Raw genomic sequence first — 17,527 nt, forward strand, 5'->3', positions numbered from 1 at the left:
AGTGAGAAACTAATTGCTGGCATTCTCAGAACAGCACTCATTGAGTAGAAACTGCCTTAACAGCTTCAGCCTTCACAAGTGTTCTGTCACTTGACTCAGTGAGTCAGAAGGCTTTTCCCCTTCTGCCACAACTAGTGCCTCTGAGTCAGGAGCTGCCATGGGACAGATTTATTTCTTTAGCTTCCTTCTTTGGTCTTTAACAATTCAGACAGATGTCTCAACAATTTCCAAATTATCCTCATCACCATACCAGCTGAACTTGGAACGCCACTATCTCTCCCACAGCACCTTGCTTAAGGTAAAATACCCACTAAATAGCTGCCTAGCTCCTTGTGGTTTTCTGGGACAGCAGACATAACACTTCCACAGAAGGAAATTCAACCCACATCACCTAATCCAATGTGACTTTCTCTATAGTCTTTCCTGTAAATTTTTACTAGAACTGTGTGGCACTCGGTAGCTCAGTGCCTATCACAGATTTCCTATGCTTCTGGATCATGCTTGATAATGAGAAAAGAAATATTTCCTTATATGGTTTTGATTACAACTATGCATGCTTAAAATATGAGCTAGAACAAACATTCAGTTTGTCATTCCTACATGAATTATTATTATTTTTTAACAACTACTCTAGTTTATATCTGCTGTATCTACATGACAACACAAAAACCTGACTAGATGTGGTCAGAAAATAATATACAGAACAACAAAACCAGAGTTTTGATAGCTCTGCTTCAGTAACTGTTTAGGGTACACTTTTATCCCCTTGATACAAAAATCCAAAGCCAGCACTAGGCCAGTAGGAAGTAATTTAACCCTGGGACACACAGTTTGGTGTGATCCCAAAGAGTGGAACTTCGATTTTAACAAAGAACAGAGATTCATGGGTACATTTAAACAGGACCTTCAGTCTTTACAAGGGAAGCATATGCTTATGGTTAATGCCACACACTTGTCATACAAAAATCAAATCTAGGTTTGATTTCAAGCACAGATACACATCCATTTGTGTATGCTCTTACACATCATTGTGCCTCATTTCTTTTTTTATTTTCTCTCTCAGACCACTAGCCATTGTTAGTCATGTTTTTAAGGGCATGTTTCCTCTCTACTCCTTCTGCTTCTAAATAACCATGTGCAGTAAGACCAACCTCAACAAGCTATCTATCTACTAGAACAGCATCCTCACCTCAGATTCTTGAAAGGTAAAAGTGCAAATAGCAAGGTTAACTCAACACCAACATTTCCAGCGTGGTTTCCAGGCAATGGTGCTTAGCAGCAGTGATTATTCCATGCCATTCCTGACATAGAGAAGAGTCTATTTACAGCTCCTAAAAATCAGGATGCATCATGTGTGGGTACGTGTGGATGAGACTGGGATGTTGGTGGGGGAGGGAGGGGAAATGGTACTGTGTGATCAAATACCAGCAAACCAGGAAGAAGTTGATTAAAAATTATTCAGCTGAGGGGAGCAATTAGAGACTGGAGAGCAATGGGGCCTGCTGATGTTGCTCTGGATGATTCAAACTGAGATACGGGAAATTCTGTTTAAACATAAGAAAAAAGCTTTTTATTGTGGTGATCACTCACTGGAAGAGGTTGCCCGGAAAGGTGTGGGGATATCCAAAACACAATGCGACACTGCATTGAGCAACATGCTCTCACTGCCCATGCTTTCAGCAGAGGTCTTGGATTAGACAATCCTCAGAGATGCCTTCCAACCTCAACTTTCTGTTTCAGCGCTATACTTTTCTATGCTTTACACAAGTGCTTGCTCCTTCACTGTGGCGGAATTTGATATAAGCAGCTACATAAACAAGTTTCGCTCATCCAACAACTTCTAGGTGGCATGTAGCAATGACATTTTCCTGCTTCCACAGCTTCAGTGGGAAACAGCATTGCTCTGTACCTCTAGCAGCATAAACTGGCAAACAAGATATGCAGAACATGCTCACTGTATTTTCCACAGAAGCTGACACTTCACATTTCACTGCCATACAAACCACCTGAATCTGCAATATTGACAGATGCTTCAGGCTAAGAGCTCTACATTATTTGGGTTCAATTTCCTCTTTCATTTTTCCTCATCAAAGATCTTTAATAAGGCTTCCTTTTACAATAACAAACACCTTCTGGAAATGCAGCATGATTCTGGCAAGTCCACTCTAAGTTGTTTTTACAATTGTATTTAATAACAGCTTGTTGCCAGCCATTGTAAAAGCATCTCAGTTCTCTCTGGACATAATATAGAATCACAGAATCATAGAATAGTTATGGTTGGAAAGGACCTAAAGATCATCTAGTTCCAACCCCCCTGCCATGTCCAGGGACACCTCACAATAAACCATATCACCCAAGGCTCTGTCCAACCTGGCCTTGAACACCGCCAGGGATGGAGCATTCACAACTTCCCTGGGCAACCCATTCCAGTGCCTCACCACCCTAACAGTAAAGAAATTCCTCCTTACATCCAATCTAAACTTCCCCTGTTTAAGTTTTAATCCGTTACCCCTTGTCTTATCACTACAGTCCCTAATGAATAGTCCCTCCCCAGCATCCCTATAGGCCCTCTTCAGATACTGGAAGGCTGCTATGATGTCTCCACGCAGCCTTCTCTTCTCCAGGCTGAACAGCCCCAACTTTCCCAGCCTGTATATCACAAGATATACCAAAATATATCTTTGTATTGCAGTAAAATAATATAATTATAACCTCACATTTATTACATTGTTTGGAGAAACAGTAGATACCCAGTCCAGCAGTGCCTGGGTCAGAACTGATTTGAACTAACCTAACGTACAGTAGGCAACTACATTATGAAATTTTAGCTTGGTGACAAATATTTAGAAGCCCATATCAAACCTAGCCTCCTTCCTGTTCTTGGTTATTTGTCATCACCTTTAACAGTTAAGTGCAAGCAGCCATATTTTTAAATGATACACAAGTAACTGGAAGCCATTTCTCCATAAGCTATTGTTACAAGGCACCTATACATCTGCATAATACTATTGATTCTTACATTCCCGTAGCTCCCACTATCCCTGCAACCCGGAAGGCTACCTGCTTTTTGTCAAAAGCTCCATTAGTGCCCATTTTGACAGATGTGACCCCTTGGTCTCTGGAGTGTTTGGTAACGATTTAGAAATGGGAGAACTTCTGGAGATGCTGATTTTGCTCTCCTCTATAAAATACCTAGTGCTCAGGCTAGCTCTATGCTCTGTTTTATTGAAGGGTATATTTTCCTCTTCACATTTCCTTTCAACAATACTTATAATCTAACAGATCAAATAGAGAGGGAAGAGGAAGATTCTTGCCAGGTAACATCAAGAAGCAAACGCTGGGGGTTTGGCAGGGAAGAGAAAAAGAGACAAACCAGAAAGAGCTAAAGAGAGAGGCAGCATATCGTTACATGCACGTGGTATGGAAGTGTGTGAAAACTGTCATGAAACAGTGCCTTGGCAAGCTACAAGCGTGGATGGGACATGTGGCCTAACGCACACCCCTCACAACCTACTTGATGGACTACATTGGCACTTGATTGATACTCAGGTCCACAAATGTGCAATTTCTACTTCTAATGAGGCCCTAGCATCACAGCTGGCTTCAGAGTAAACAGTTACTTAAAATGAGGGCAGATAAATACAGCACTGAATCAGGAAAAGAACGTAACACAGCTTCAGGAAAACACACGTTTGCCTCAAATTCAGGACAGTGTTATCTTTTGGGCAACCATTTTTATCTTACTTGAACATTGTCACTTGACTACATGCCATAAAAAGACAAGGAGTAAGTCTGAAAGAAAAAGGATGCCTTGGACATGTTTGGGTACATACACAAACGCAGGTTTCAAGGGGCTTTTCATAAATAGAAAGTATGGTAGTGCTGGTAATTTCCCATTCCCCATGGCCAGATCCAGCACAAAGAGCAGATTCCACTCGGGAAATAAAACCTACCATCCAAAGTGCAGTTAGGGCAGCCTATTTCAATACACAGCTGTTGCATGAAGGTAAGATACAGCCTTAGCACCTCACCCTGCCTCTGGAATCAAGAATAAGAGAAACCTTACCCTTACCAGCCCTCCATAAAGACTGCAAATTTTGCACATAAGGACTCTTTCCACTTGTAGAGAAAATAGAGTCCAAACCCAGCCCAGGGAGCTGATGCAGATGACACTGACAAAACATTGACCAAATCCCAAAACTGGAAGTTATACTGGCAGAGGAATAGAACACCAAACAGAAAAAAGAATATTGAAAGGAAACATGCTCAATAACCCACGTTTGTAAATCTGCCAAAAGAAACTGTCTTGAGATAATCTTTAGAACCAGAAAGTGGGTGAAACTCCATGGGTTAGGAAATATGTGCAATACACACATAAAATTTTAATATCCCAGATCTTGGGTTTACCATGGAAGAATATGAACAATCTAAAAACACCTCCAAAGGACTGAATAATTTCCCATCTGGTAAATGAAAAGCAAGGGAGCATGGCAACGCAAATTACCAGCTTTCCAACTACAAAGCAGGTAAGTGACAAGCCCTTTACCCCACTGAGAAGCACATCATGAACCACTGCATGATATAGGGTTTTACCATCTCAAGTGCTCTAAAATCTGTCACAAACTTGCATCTTATCCCATAGGGCTAGTTTCATGTTCCATTTAACGACTTAGCTGGAACAGTACAAATGTGTATCCAGGCAGCTCCCTACTGATTGCCTAACTGAAAAATGTCAGGAGATGAAAATAAAATCACTCGCTTCCACAGTTATTTCTAGGACAACCTGGTTAAACTGGCTCCAGAGCTGACTAGATAAGGGGTATTTCAAATGTTACAAATCACAAAAGTCTTCCTTCAAAATGTGCACTTTTGGTTTGGGTCTTTCTGAAGAGTTGTCTTCATAAACGCAAAGATTATGCAAAGGAGAAAATAAGCAGCCCCCATCAAAACTCCTCCTCCCTTGTTGAAAATTATCCCTGAAACACGTCTCAAAGCAATTTGAAGATAATTAAAATGTTGATGTGCAGACACTGCTGTTTATTGTGCTAACCAACACTAATTAATTATTTCTTTGTGATTCCAAGTGTCTGTATCCATGTGCCACCTATGGTCTTCATATCTTGGTATTATGTACCTTGGGTAAAGGTCTCTTCTATGTATGTAAAGTGCCTCACACAATCCCCTCTCATATAGGATTAGGGATTCCTGATGGTAATTGAAAACCATAATTGAAAAGGTAATCGAAACTACGAGCAAAAAGAAGCTTGATACATTTCCTACATTAATGAAGAGCACACCAGTGAGCAAAGTATCCTAATAAAGCAAAGGACACCTCCTGCTAGAACAAAGGATACCTCCTGCTAGAGAACAAAGGGAAAAGTGGCTCTACACACCACAATTCAGGGAAAACAATGTCAAAAGTAATTTAGCACTTCACTTTCTTCAAATCACACTGCTGAACCTTTCAAAGCTGTAATAACTCAAAACTCAGCATCCAGCAGACAGGTTAGTGTGGCCTATTTACTCTGCTCAATGAGAAAAGACAAAGTGGCACACAGTCACCCTGACAACAGGCAGAGCCCGCACAGCAGATAACTACTGCATTTTCTTGCCGAAATAAATACACTCTGCAAACTTGAGTACTCTTTCCCAAAGTACTCACTGTACAAAACCACAAATGTTAGATGGATGCTTCCAGTAAAAAGCTTTTTTGGGTTACCCAAAGCTGGGACACAAGGACAAAGAAAAGAACTGGGATGCTGAATTAAGACCCAAGGTCCAACCAACCCACCAGACAGGGCTTTGAACTGCTGAAGTGATACCCTGCCAATGATAACTGCTGCCATATGCATAGGGGAAAAAAGTACTAGAAATAACGCATGTAACAGAATGATCCTTCCATTGGCATCTAGCAGCTGATGAGATTTGACTTCTGACTTGGGGGGGGGGTCTAGGGTTCCTCTATACTTTTGCATTGGTGCTAAGTGCTGCAACTTGTTCAGCTGCTGTCATCGCAGCACATGATAGAGGCAGCTGTAGTTAGTTCACCTGCTAAATCTTTCTTATCCTTTTCTTGGCATGTCTGTGGAAAACTGCTGTCCAGTGGACAATTTATAAGATTATTCATTTATTAAACACTGAAATTGGAGCTTCACTGGTATGACCAACTAAGACTCCTGTAAAACCAAACAGGCCTGTAATCCTTCCACTGAAGCAGCTGCAGATAGTGTAGGAAATGGAAATTCTTTGCCTTTTAACTTACAACAGCTTACTTCATATTATGTTAGGGCCTAACAGTATCATTGATTAGGCTGCTTTTTGTGCTATGAATGATACCACTTACTGAATCTTTTCCCTGAAGAAATTAAAATGGCCAAATCACCTTTTTTTTCCTAATAGCTCTTCCCTAGTACTCTTTTCTTCAAATGCATCATGCACCCCCTGACTGCCAGCCTGTAACTTGAAAGCATTTTTATTTTGCTGCAATACTCTTATGTGGCTGTTTCTGTTACTCCTGCACTGTCTGACCAGACCTACCACATAAATCCCACAAAATGCTAAATTAAACACTGCTACTTGTGAAGCTGTATCAATATAATTTGCCTTGGAAGCAGAAAAGAGAAAGAAGGAGGCTGTCCCATCTCTTGAACTTTTGTGTCTTTGCTGGAATGATAATACCTCCTTGTACTGACAAATTACTGTGCTGAAATACAACTGTAATTCCCACATATTCTGGACAGCCATGGCCAGCAAGACACTAAGGTGACCACAGTTATCATGACACACTGTAGCTGCCACACATCCAAAAATAATCCTTACAAACAGCTTGTTTAATAAAAACAAATACTTACAATTGTAATTTATGCTACCTTTAAATGTCACTTTTATTTGTAAAATGTGCAGCAGTCATGCAAAGTTGGTAAGGGATTAAACCCGAAGTTTTAGATAAGAAATACCTCACACCTTGTCTTCTGTACTTTTCTGTCAAATATACACTCCTATGAGGCAAATAACCGTAAGTCACCACCCAGAAAGATGAGGAAGCTGGCAGTGTATTCTCGGAGCCATGACCCAAAAGCGTGAGCTGTGGGGGTGGCAGGGCACACATCTGATGCAACCAGTCAAATCCAATATGCTTTTACTATCACAATTGCTTCCCAATCATTAAAATTACACCTGGCAGCAGGAATTCAGAAATCTATTTAAACAACAGAATTTAGGAAAAAGCTGCACTAAATTCTCTTTCTCAGACATACACACACAAACTGAGCAGATGGGGGACAGACAGAGAGCTCCCTGCTAGTCAAATCATCTCAGGAGCCAGACATTATGAACACTCTCTGATCCAGCTCTTGCTGAAATCAATAAAAGCCCTCTGCTGAAGACCATGGAAGATGGAAAATAACCCTCTCCACACTTCAGCCAGAATGTGTGAATGAGAAAAAACTGGCAGCTTTCTTCCCTCTGATTTTCATGATGCTTAAAGATCCAGATTATAAAACACAATTTGTCATCTGTGAAGTTTTGTGAAGCTCATGTCTACATGTGAATTAGGGAGACAGGTATCACCTTGCACTTTGACAAAAAAGAGATAGTAGTAGCTGTGCCTGAATAAGCACTATTACATTTCGAAGTGCTGTGGACACAGTGTGTTCTACAGCTAAGAAAATGGTTGGAGTGGACAGAGAGAGGACCGAAGAAGTGCTCCTTGTTCCTTAAAAAAAATGTGATTTTGTATTGCTGAAAAAGAAAGGATAATCCAAACACCAGGATTCTTTTTATCATTCAGATAACCTGAAATCCAGCTGGCTATCGTAAATGTCTAGAAAGACTGTGATGCTTACTAGAGCATGTATAAACTTGGAAATCAAAGAATGCTTCACCTATTTTACTCTCAAGTCCTTCCTTGGCACCAGCTTACAATAAGCATCCAACTATTCCTGCATCCCCCAGCTCTAGTGACATCCATCACTGCAAACTCATTTGGCTGGAGGACCCATTTGCACTGGCCACACAGTGTCTATAGATTTTATTCTCATTTTTCTTGCATTCATGTGAGCTCCATTATTTATGACTTTACACATGACTCATATTATGGTCATCAATATCAAATCAGTTTAATTTTCTATATAATTTCTTGACTCAGACCAAAAAAGAGAAGGAATTTGGGCTTAACTGTGTCAAAGTGAACTCCATCATAACACTAGGTTGATATTAATAAAAATTAGCAACCAGAATAAAAGAAAATATGAGAATCCATTAAAAAATATATCAAAGTTATACTTACTGCTGGTAGAAGACATACGGCTATACTCAGACCTGCAAGACAAAGATTTTAGTTAGATCATATTAAATCCAAAAGAGATAATGAAAAATGTATCGAATCTAAATTACATGGCATATTAAAATAGCTTAACACCCATTTAGCATTATTTTTGTCCTAAGATAATAACTGGAACAGGTTTTCAACATGGCTCAGTAAAACTGGAATCTCACATGAATTTTGAAAACACCTCCATAGAGTAAGGCAGCTGAGGTTTTGTCCGATGGCTATTCACGTTACTAACTAACTTCAGGCATAAAAATTAAAGCTCAGAAGGCACTCTATAAGTTAAAAATAGGCTGCTTCAGGCACAGGCTGGGAGCAGAAGTCTACTAGGTTTTGACCCTGCTCCTCTTCCTTTTCTTATGTCTTCTAAATGCTGCTTTGCAGAAGAGAACTCCATTTGAAGAGCAAAATTTTTATTGTTCTTTGGTCACAACTGGCAGGGAAGACACAAAAAGAGTACCAAATTATAAACATTCAGATGACAAAGCTTTTTGTTTTAGAAAACCCTTTTCCTCTTCAAGACATCTTTCAGTAAAACCACACACCCATTGGTTCTGCTTCAGTGCACACTGGATTACCCACGAGAAAATAAGATCAGTTAAGAATTTTGTGCAATGAAATTTTGCTCCTGCATGCAACCCCAAATTCCTGAAAATCCCTCTCTGAGATTATTAAAACATGGCCTATTTATGCCCTAAAGATTCAGAAATACTAAGGTAAAACAAATATGCCATCACTGAATATTTTGTAACAAAATGATTCATTTCCACTTTGAGGCCCTACCTATGAGTTCAGAGTGCGTGGTTTTGGAGATCACAGTCACACAGGCTCCACTTCCTCATTCACTGGGTCCTAAACTAGACCCCACTCACAAGAGCTCTCTGCCACAATTAACATCCTGCATGTATGCCCTACGGTGCCCTAAACGTAACAGGCAAACTGTCTGGGGAGCTGTAACACAGTTCTTGAATTAAAACTTTGTTTTAGATGCATATTTGCATCAAGTTTGCAATATTGCTTTATTTAAAAAGCATGTGAGCCTTAACTTCTAATATATTTGTCTGGAAATAGATACCATCTAAGCATATTTTTAGGATACCTTCATACTCTAGGGTCTCAGACATCTAAGGAAATAACAGACATCAGCCCCCCATAACTATAATGACAGCTTTCAATTTTTGTATGGACGTATCTCTGCAGAAGAAACAAAGCGATTATAGTCACCCAAATACTTCATAGCCCTGTGCAGCCCTGTGCTTAGCAGTCAGTATTCTGCAGATCAGATGCTAAGACTGTTGATTTAGATGAGAAAGACCATGAAGCATTATCTCCTTGCTGATCCTGCTGGACCAGTGAAAGATCACACAATCTGAATTTCTCACAATACTTGTGAAAGAAAATCCTCCAATACCATCAAGTACCATGGGGCTATTATAGCTTTTGAGAAAGGTCTGTAATGCTGGGGAGAGGCTTGCTGATGGGGCCTTATAGGTCTCTCTCACCCTCTACTAAATCCTGCACCGCCAGCCACTTCAATAATGCCAGGGAGCAAGGAAACACCTTCGTCACACATGGCAGAGACCACAGAATTAGGTCATTAGTAGCCCCTCTCAGTTACTCCATATATACCTGATAAGTAGCACCTCCTCCATGAACAAAAAGCTATTCCTCAACCCACCTCCCCCAGGACCCTTGCCTAGCTGGCAAAGGCAGAAGCAGTAATGACATTAGCAGAGGAGATCTTGCTGCTGCTGGGCCATGTACGCACTGCTGGTCTGGCTCTGAGCAGAGACCAAGGGGAAGCGATCCCAGGGACTGGCTAAGCAGTGCTGTGCAGGCCATAAAGCTGCACAGTATTTACGCACCAAGTCCCATTAGTATCATTTGGCACCATGTATATTTGGAAGGGTGTGAAAACTGTGTAATGTGTCACTGTTCAGAAACCCAGAGGCAAGCAATATACATCCAGCTGCCTCCAAGCATCCCAATAAAGGATTCATTTATTCTGCACTTCTGTTTGAAAACAGCCTGGGGCTGTCCTTCAGTGTAGCTGTACTCAGCAGTCAGTGGCTAATTCAATATGAAACTGCACTGCTTGGAATTTTAGATAGAAGCGAGACAACAGTTTGCCTTTTGCTTACTGCAAGTACAAGCAGCATTCTATTACTTCACACTCTTATTTTATTATCCCAAAGTGCTGCAGGCACATAGGACATAGAGAATTAATGAGTCCTGAACCAAGGAAGTGGCAGTCTATGTACAGGCAGAACATGAAAAATGAGACAAGAGGAAAAATAAATAGATAAGGAGCAAGAAAGGAGGTGACAACAGTGTGCTTGGAGACTAATTGCACAGACACATTTTAATAGGCTTGAGAATCGTATTGGGGTTTTCATGTAATTCTAATAAGATTCAAGGTAATATTTAATTCATGTTTGTTGCATAACCAACATACACAAAATTAAAAAAAAAAAAGATAATTAAGCTCAAAGGCTCATGTAAACCTCAGATGCCAAAAGGAGAACTGTACCATCCCTCAGCTCCCTGTATAGTCAATAAAAAAGAGAGGTCTGAAGTGTGTCTCTCCCTAGTTATTCTCTAGAGTTGAAGCCTACAAAAAACACATTGCTAATGTAGGACCCTCGGCTACATGCCTAAATACAAATGGAATGAATCTGAGTCCCTCAACATGCTCTTAGGGCCAACCTGAATCACCTTTTTCCTTCCTTCGACTCCTTACTTTCTTAGAATTTCCTTTGAATCTAGTCCTTAAGAACAAAAATAACAGTGCTGGTAAAATCCTTAATATTTTCAAAACATCAGCATAAACCAGTCAGATTCATGACACCTTTGGCAATGGCTTACAAAAGATTTTTTTTTCCCCTTACAATCAGTTATTTAGAACACTGAATTCTGAAGTTTCTGTAAGCCTTTTGTACTTTTTAGACCAGAATACACAGCAAATATTCCTTTGGAAGAGATCATGCGTTAGAAAAATTAAGTACCAAAATAAACATCTCCTGAGTCACACAGACTCTCTGGCTATCAAGCAGTTTTGTTCCTTCCCATTCTTTCCATCCCTGTTTTAAACATCCTGAGTATTGGCTTCTATCAGTTCCCTTGGAAGAGGATTTTCCCATTAGGACAACTGAAGAGTACTTATGGGCTTTAATAGTGGCAGACTGGGGCTGTACTGGAGCTCAGGGGTTCTAGGCCAATTACATGGTCTTGAAGCAAGCTATTTCCTCTGGTAGATGTTACATTAGAGTTAAAAGGAAATAGATATTCAGGACAGAAACTGAACAAATGGAAGCCTGTTCCCTTTATAGGCACATAATGAGGAAAAAAATGATCAAAAAGGGTACTGAAGCAGTGGGAGGTACTGAAAAGGAGGGCTCATCATTCAGTCAAAAGACAAATCAGTCTGCAGAGAATTTGTGCTCAATGGTCAGCCACCAGCAAAGAGGAGTTGTGGAGCTGTCAAAGGACATTAAAGTAGGAATGTAGAAGCTTGAGATAAATGTGGGACCTCGACTCCCATTAGCACTATTGAAGAATCAGAACCATGTGTTATCAGAGATGGTAAGACCATCAGGAGCACAAAAGATCCTGAGCAGTGCTCTGAGACCACCACACACTACTCAATGTTGATTACGAATACAGAGCCTCAAAATACCAAAGCAGGAGAAATAGTCCACTGAATACCAGTAAGCAGCTGCTAGTGCAACTTGCAGTTACTGAGTATGGTGTATGTGAAACCACAATAAACCTGTTTCTTCAGGAAAGAAGCAGGGCTGTGTCACACCTCTGAATCACACATGCAAGGTAGCTACACCAGTGTCCCACTGTGCTTGGGTTACCTTGGCATGCTGATCAACCGTGGCACAGCATCATGTTAACATAGCTGCAGCAGTGGCATCTATGGTAATAAACAAACACACTCAAGAGAACTGTCTGGGACTGAAGCCAACTGCCATGAAACAGTCTGCACCTGTACCATTAAAACCTCTTGCCTTCCAGAACATTCCCAGTGGCCTGCTGGGAGTGGTCCCTGAGCCGTGGTAATGTGGTAGAACAAGTGCCTGGCCCACAGTAAAACACACCCAAGAGTCACATGGGAGATATCTAGATGGTCCCATCCAAACTTATTCCTAATAATATGGACGACCCTGCCCATGTGTTCAGGGACATCTTCATGCTGTTTCACATGGTGACATGCTGTAACTAAGGTTTCTGAGCCAGGCAGCATCTTCACAAAGCAGTCTACCATATAAAACAGACACAGATCTCTCAAGTTATTCTAGCAAAATACTACACCACAATATGCAAGTCTCCATTGCCAGGACTCCTTAATCCTCCCAGATGAAACTGTGGAAATTTTCCTAGCTCTTCTGCTGTCTGCATCCCTCTCTTGCTTAGGAGTGATGGAATGGCACCTACTGGATTCATATTTCCCATGCCTTCTCTGCCTAAGTTGTTTCAGATTTCACTGTTTCATACAGAGAGCTGTATTTAACAGCTTCTTTGCCCTCCCTCCTCCAAAAAGCACTCCATGGGGCACATGAGAGGATTTTATAGCAGTTAAACTACAATGCCTGAGTCAGAAGATTTAGCTTTATAGCTCTGTCTTGGGTTTCTTCTCACCAAATTCCTGTGGTTCAGATTACAATCTGCGTTACTAATATCAATCCAATGCAAACCCGTTATCTTCATCATACTTCTACTTGTATAATGAAGACGCTTGCAATGGAATAACTCAGAGAAGCTTGTCTTAAAATGCTTTTCTATGGATTTCTAGTAGAGCAATGAAGTCAGATGATGGATTCCCATCACTCAGATCTATTACACTCAGGAGCTTACTACCAACAGTACTGTTTGAGGCCCCAAATGAGACATCATCATCATCATATAAGGATGAAAGGTTGTTTGTCCTTCAAAAAGCATCTGATGAAGCAGGACCACACTATGCTTAAGTGAGCAAACCTACCTGCCTGTGTGATCCGCATCTAAAGGGATGCATCAGGACTCAGGCGGGCATGTACCTTCCCATCCAAAGCTAGGGGATAAGTCACCCTTCCAAGGTCCTCATGCTCTTAACTAACAACAGAAGAAGCCTCATTTATACCAAACCTTCACACAGCCACAGTTAGATGAGGTGAACCTCATTGCCTCCTGGGGCCTAGCCATCATAGGTGTCAGCACTGACCATCTGGCCACCAGAATGTGATTCAAAGTCTGTTCCAACCTCAGTTTCAGAGCTTGGCCCCAGTGATAGCAGATCTGCCTGCCCCGAGGTTCAACCAAACAGCTTCACCAAGTAAATCTGGTCAGAAATGGTGCCTCAACACCACACTGTGACAAATAGCTTGACTTTATACTATTTGAATCTCAAGTCAGAGACAAGTTGTCTGCCTTTACACATCTGGAATGACGTATGTATAGGAAGTGAAAGTTTCAGGGAAAAAAAAACAAGAAACCCCAGGGTACAAATAGTCCTTAAAATAGGTTTCATCAGCAGTGATTTGTATTCCTGAGTTTCTCAGAGGTGGATGAGATGATACATGACAAGAGACTAACATGCCATGTTGAAGGACTACCATACAGCTGACAAAGTCAAAAGTGCTGAAACCACTTATGGCTTTGAGCTAGAAACACATGACATGAAAGCAACCTCTGACCCCAATAAACCATTCAACTACTCACATCTATTGAAACCTTCATAATGCCAGTTCAGTGAGGTGTTATGCTCAGTCAAGGCCTATATGCTTGACAAATAGGAGCGATCGTTGCTATAGAACTAATCCTTGAACACAGCTAACATGTCCAAACAGAAGTTTAGGAATAAAAAAATTAAGACTTTAGGTCCAAGAAACTACCTGTTTTCAACATTTGCTACACCCCACTCAGGATATTGGTCCTGAATGCAATTAATTCATCTGATGCTGTTCCCTTGACGTCAGTGGTAGCAAAAGTCTGTCTCATTGCCATTCAAAACTACATGTCTAATAATGTCTAAAATAGTCATAGTTTGTCATTTTGAGTATTTCAGTCTCCCAGACCTTTATTCTTCTATTCAGAGTAAGGACAGTGAAGTAACAGCATTAGCATGGCTTGTAAAAAGAAGAAAATTTAAAATCTAACATTTTTACAACCCATTTTAAGTAACTTAGTATTAATTTTTCCTAGTTATTTTTTTTTACAATTTATCTGCAGTTCTGTTAATGTATATGTTTGTTGTCCAATTTCTTTTTCTACTTGTTCTGCCCTCTGTTTGCTTTCTATTGAAGACCAAAGAAAGACCATTCCTTTTTCTTAAACCATCATGTTTTATAGTACAAATCCACTACTAAAATTATTACCAGAGAAAGCTTTCTGTCTCCCATACCTCTGGGCTAAAAGGCTTCAATAGCAGATGAAATAAGGTGTTTATATTAAAAAGCCCAAAAGTACATTTCCCAAGAAGAGAAAATTTGTACAGGCAATGTCTCTCAGATCAAGGATGGTCAAACTCTTTCAAATATCATTAATAAATAGCCAATATACACTAATGGGTTTACATGTTTTACTCCCTTTTTATAAGTATTGAGAACAGCAACTCAATCCATTCTTATTGAATTCAGGAGTTCAAAATACACTATGTTTGTTCAGCAGCTTCATTGCCAGCCCTATTTACCACGGCAAATGCAGTAAGAGGAATATATTTTTCAACAGGTTAGGAAAATGAAGGCTTCAGACTGTAACTGATCTTGCCTGTAGCACAGAGTTTTGCCTGCTTTTGCAACTGGAAGCCGCAGCAAAACCTTAAGGAACATATGCCCTGTAGAGTATTTGATGTATTCAACTGGTTAGTTGCTATAAGCAGCTTCAGCAGTACAGGCTCTGTAGAAGAGCTCACACATCATTACATACAATCAAGATGACAAGAGCTTGCAGGACCTGGATTTACTACAGTCACTATCCTCTATTGTTCCCTCAGTGACAGAAAGGGACCACTTGATGTTATTGAATTATTTCCTCCTACTTTAAGAGGATGATGACTAAACTTTAAACTAGTTCTTAATTTTTGTTTTAATGTTGGATTGTTGGGTTTTTTTTTTTGTTACTGTTGAGTACTTAGAGAAAGTATTGTTGAGTAATTAGAGAAAAAAACCCAGCTCAATTCACAATAGCTATGATGGGACTGAGAGAAAGCAGAAAGCAGATCTGATAAGAGGGAAAAGCAAGTGTTGCTAAATGGTTTGGTGAGAAAGCTGAAATATAAACATTGTGAAAGAGACATATGCAACATGTTTATCAGACTAAAATAGCTGCTAAACAGAGCAAAAAGCAATAATTGAAATGCTTTTCAAAATAAACTTTGGTGCAAAGCACTGCAGTTATTAGTTACCGTATGTCATTGTTCAAATTCCTCAGACAAACCCTTCTGCTAACCTACAGTTTCCAGCCAACCTGGGACAGGGATGCTTTGTAAAATCATCATCTTTAGCACCTCACCACCATCAGGCACAAGCAGCTGTCATGCTGGTCACTGAGGTCTAAAGGATAATGTCACCAGCTGGGTCAAATCCTTTCATGTGCTCTTCCCATGGAAACCCTGTTTTTTTTTATTCTAGATAAATACAGCAAATTAAGAGTGACTTGATCCATTAAGAATTTTTTGAGCTTTGAACCAACCATGAATTCATCAGTTATTTTGTCTTCCTTTTACTCATGTTTCTCAAAAATGACTAAAAACCTTTTGTCTCAGTATCTGGAAAGGAGGCCTGGATTTTTTCCTTTAAGCTCCATAAAATATTTTTAATTTTTAACTATTAGTACAAGGTGACTGAAAAAACCTTCTCAGACCACAGAAGCAATTAAAAAAAATCAATTTGAATGAACAGCTAGATGTATGAAAAAGATCATCATACTCCATTTCCACCTTTAAAAATAATTGTAATATTGACACTTCAGTTTTGGTGCTGTGCACCTGACATCACTTTGCAAGGAAGCTTTACAGTTTTGCAACAGTTGCACTAAAGACCAAAAGAGATAAACCAGACAAGGAGCTAGGGAAAAACAACCAGGAAAGCTAGAAGCAGGGAGAATGAAGACCTAGAAGTGAACAGTATCACAAAGTCAGAGAGAAAATGTCATACTCATTGACTCCAATATGACCAGCAAAGTTCATGATGAGTATCATGACAACACCAACTCAATTTCAGGTTGTTATAAGTCTAACCTGCTTTCATAGGTGGATCTTTGATGGTCCTTTTGAACTGTCAACTTTGTCTGCCTGGTGCTATCCAGGTGTCACTGACACAAGGACAGCATAGGTAGCTGGGCATGCTTCCAGGCTGTCTTCAACAGAAGTTTTCCTGGGACACAGGGATGGCATGGCACTCAGCCCTCACCAGTGTGTCTGCAGCTCTGGGCCCCACCGCTGAGGCAGCACAACGTGCTCTGGAGCTCAAACTTAAAGCCCGTGGCCATAATCTCTCAGTATCTTTCTCCCCATGTATCACAGGTGGATAACAAGACGAAGACAGACTTTTTACAAAGGTGTGTGGTGACAGGACAAGAGAGAATGGGCTTTAGCTGACAGAGGGGAGACTGAGACTAGTTATTAGGAGACAACCGAACGAGAAGAAGAATTCCCCGGGGGATCCCAAGCACGGCGATGCCCGGTGGCAGGGGCACTCCCCGGGTTGCAGTCAGGATGTCGGAGGTGCCTTGGAGCCCTAGCTCCGGCCCCGCTGCTGCTGGGACGTGGTCGGCAGCGGCCGCCGGCAACAAGTGCAGCGCTGCGGGGAGCTCCCCAGCGCCTCGCCGCCAAGGCCCGGCGGGGGAGAAGGCACAGGCCCCGTACCCGTCCCCTGCCACTCGCTCACTCACCCGCCCGTCTCGGCTCCGGAGTCCACGCAGTCGTCCTCGCCGCCTGGCTGCTTCTCCATGGCGGCGGCTCCAAGGCCGCCCTCCTGCGAGGAGCGGCGGCTGCCTTGACTTGCCCCTGCCGCTGCCACCACTCCGCCGTGTGAGAGATGCAGCGGCCGCCCGGGGGGACGGAGCCGCTCTGCCGGCTCTGCCTCTCCCTCGTCTGCTGCGGCGGGCACTGAGCCCCGCTTCCCGCTCCGGTCGCCCTCCTGCCGAGGGAGATCCCGGTCGGAGCCGGGGGGGGGGGCTACCTCCAGCCTCCACCGGTCCCTTCAAAATAGCCCC

At 41.4% G+C, this 17,527-nt stretch overlaps 1 protein-coding gene across 1 annotated transcript in view; it reads right to left on the reverse strand.

Moving 5' to 3' along the window:
• FAM124A (family with sequence similarity 124 member A) overlaps window positions 1–17,262 on the reverse strand; it is a 38,567-nt gene extending 21,305 nt beyond the window's left edge. Inside the window, exons 1-2 of the mRNA XM_005147703.2 lie at window positions 17,204–17,262; window positions 8,288–8,319 (exon numbers count right to left, since the gene is read on the reverse strand). Coding sequence (XP_005147760.1) covers window positions 8,288–8,319; window positions 17,204–17,262 — 91 coding nt within the window. The remainder of the gene's footprint in view (window positions 1–8,287; window positions 8,320–17,203) is intronic.
• Between the last annotated feature and the right edge of the window lie 265 nt (window positions 17,263–17,527).

Source organism: Melopsittacus undulatus, chromosome 2 (assembly GCF_012275295.1).
Source record: "Melopsittacus undulatus isolate bMelUnd1 chromosome 2, bMelUnd1.mat.Z, whole genome shotgun sequence".
NCBI classification, from domain to species: Eukaryota; Metazoa; Chordata; class Aves; order Psittaciformes; family Psittaculidae; genus Melopsittacus; species Melopsittacus undulatus.